The sequence below is a fragment of the Olea europaea genome, unplaced genomic scaffold (genome assembly GCF_002742605.1).
Source record: "Olea europaea var. sylvestris unplaced genomic scaffold, O_europaea_v1 scaffold3927, whole genome shotgun sequence".
In the NCBI taxonomy this organism is placed as follows: domain Eukaryota; kingdom Viridiplantae; phylum Streptophyta; class Magnoliopsida; order Lamiales; family Oleaceae; genus Olea; species Olea europaea.
This window is the reverse complement of record NW_019258795.1, coordinates 997-2,848: the sequence shown is the minus strand read 5'-3', so window position 1 is coordinate 2,848 and position 1,852 is coordinate 997. Positions and strand designations below refer to the sequence as shown.

The 1,852-nt window shown below is 35.9% G+C and overlaps 1 protein-coding gene across 1 annotated transcript in view; it reads right to left on the bottom strand.

The window, feature by feature from the left end:
- Positions 1-1,222, bottom strand: part of LOC111387162 (S-adenosylmethionine decarboxylase proenzyme 4-like) — a 7,201-nt gene extending 5,979 nt beyond the window's left edge. The window contains exons 1-2 of the mRNA XM_023011698.1: positions 496-1,222; positions 4-304 (exon numbers count right to left, since the gene is read on the bottom strand). Coding sequence (XP_022867466.1) covers positions 4-304; positions 496-1,102 — 908 coding nt within the window. The 5' untranslated portion in view covers positions 1,103-1,222. The remainder of the gene's footprint in view (positions 1-3; positions 305-495) is intronic.
- Between the last annotated feature and the right edge of the window lie 630 nt (positions 1,223-1,852).

The window sequence follows — 1,852 nt, the reverse complement described above, 5'->3', positions numbered from 1 at the left end:
AGCATCCACACTTCACGGTTGGTGCATGTGGTTGCCACTGACACAGTCGCTGGCCGAAAAACTTGCACCGCCTTGTTCAACACCTCCACAATATCGTCGTAAATTGAAGCCACACACTCAAAGCTTGCGTAACTAAATCCATCCTCTGGCGTAACATGGATTGTTGAATAACGATCACCATCAATGCCATTCATTGAATACCCACAAGTATCAAATGCAAATTCACAAATTAGTGCATTAGGGTTGATGTCACATACACGGCTTGATTCCGACATCTCTTTTCCGACAGAATCTCCGGTTTTACCTGTTTTAATTTAACTTTAAACTTTTAAACAAGATGATTTTGTATAGTTCAAGAGAATGCAAAGAACCAGAATTCTACTCGGTTATAAAAGTTGTGCACGTGTCTAAACAAATGTGTTTTAGCTTGCACGTGAGATGACATCTTAATACTTATTTAAATAAGTAAATTTAGATGAGGTGATTCATCATTACCACTATTTGGACATCGGAAAAACTTCCGGGCCAGGACCTTATCCAGCCCAGTCATGCAAACTTCCAAAGTATAGAGCTGATCATCATATGGGCTCTTGTGCAGCACCATTTTAGACTGGTCACAAGCTGAAAATACATGCCATGAGTGAGAAGATAACTTTGAAGGCATCACAGAAGCCTTTCTACAGCAAAGATTTTCAGGCAAATTCTCTTCCAAATAAACAATTTCTTCTTCAAAACTTGTATGTGGATAAGGTTGTTCTTCAGGGAAAATGAAATTTCCTCTGGTATATCTGCATGCACAGATGTTAAGGTCCATTGAAGCAGCATGATGTAGCAATGGAGGGATGGATTTCAACAACTGGGTGGTCCCACATGTTTTGATAATGATCTTTGTAGGGTATACAAACAGGCTAGATTCAGATAAAACATAAGAATCAAAATACTGATTTCCAAGTGCTGATACTACTGTGCACTGCACTGCATGCAACACTTTCTCAAGAGACTGAAAATCCAGCTGCCGGAAACCTATCCCTATCGCCGGATCATCGTGGGAGAAGTTTAACTCAAGCCTCTTCTCAAATCCTTCGAATCCAGAAACAGCCATTGACGAAAGATGCAAATATTAAAGTTCACACTTCAAAGAAAAAGGAAAAAAAGAAAGTATTTCTTTTCGTTTAGCTACAGAAGTCTTAAGAATTCAAGAGAAAATCACGACAAAACGAGCCCTGATGGAAGTTGAGGTGCAATTACTGTTACAGAAGTGTGTGTATATATAGGAAGAGTATATGAGAAGGGGATAGGGCGGGGGCATGCTGCTGAATGCCACAAAAAATAATGATTATAGGCATAATGAATAGAAGATGATGGTCATTTTTGAGATCTATTTTTGGACAATAACATGAACCCTAATTCATGGCCACGCGCATCTTTCTTCCATTTTTCTTTACGGAAAATCATCATTTTCCTTTTCCATGAGCAGAAATTTTCTCCGTACATCATATATAAAATTAGGCAGTACAATGGCCAGTACAGTTACTGTTGATATCACATTATCTGAACACTAGCATATACATTAATTTATTTTAATTTTTTCTCAATACTTTTACGTGCATATCACACTATTTTTTACGTCAAAAGATAGACACTTGCACAACTAATGGTAAGGAGACATAATTTCAAGACTATTTATTTTATTATTATTTATTATTATTATTTTTTATGTTTTGAAATCAAATTAAATCATTTCATCTAAAATTTTAAAATTATTAAACATTAAAATATTTTATATAGGTATTGAATTGATTTATCTAAATACTAAAAATGATATAGATGGACGTGCACTAATGTGTGTGCA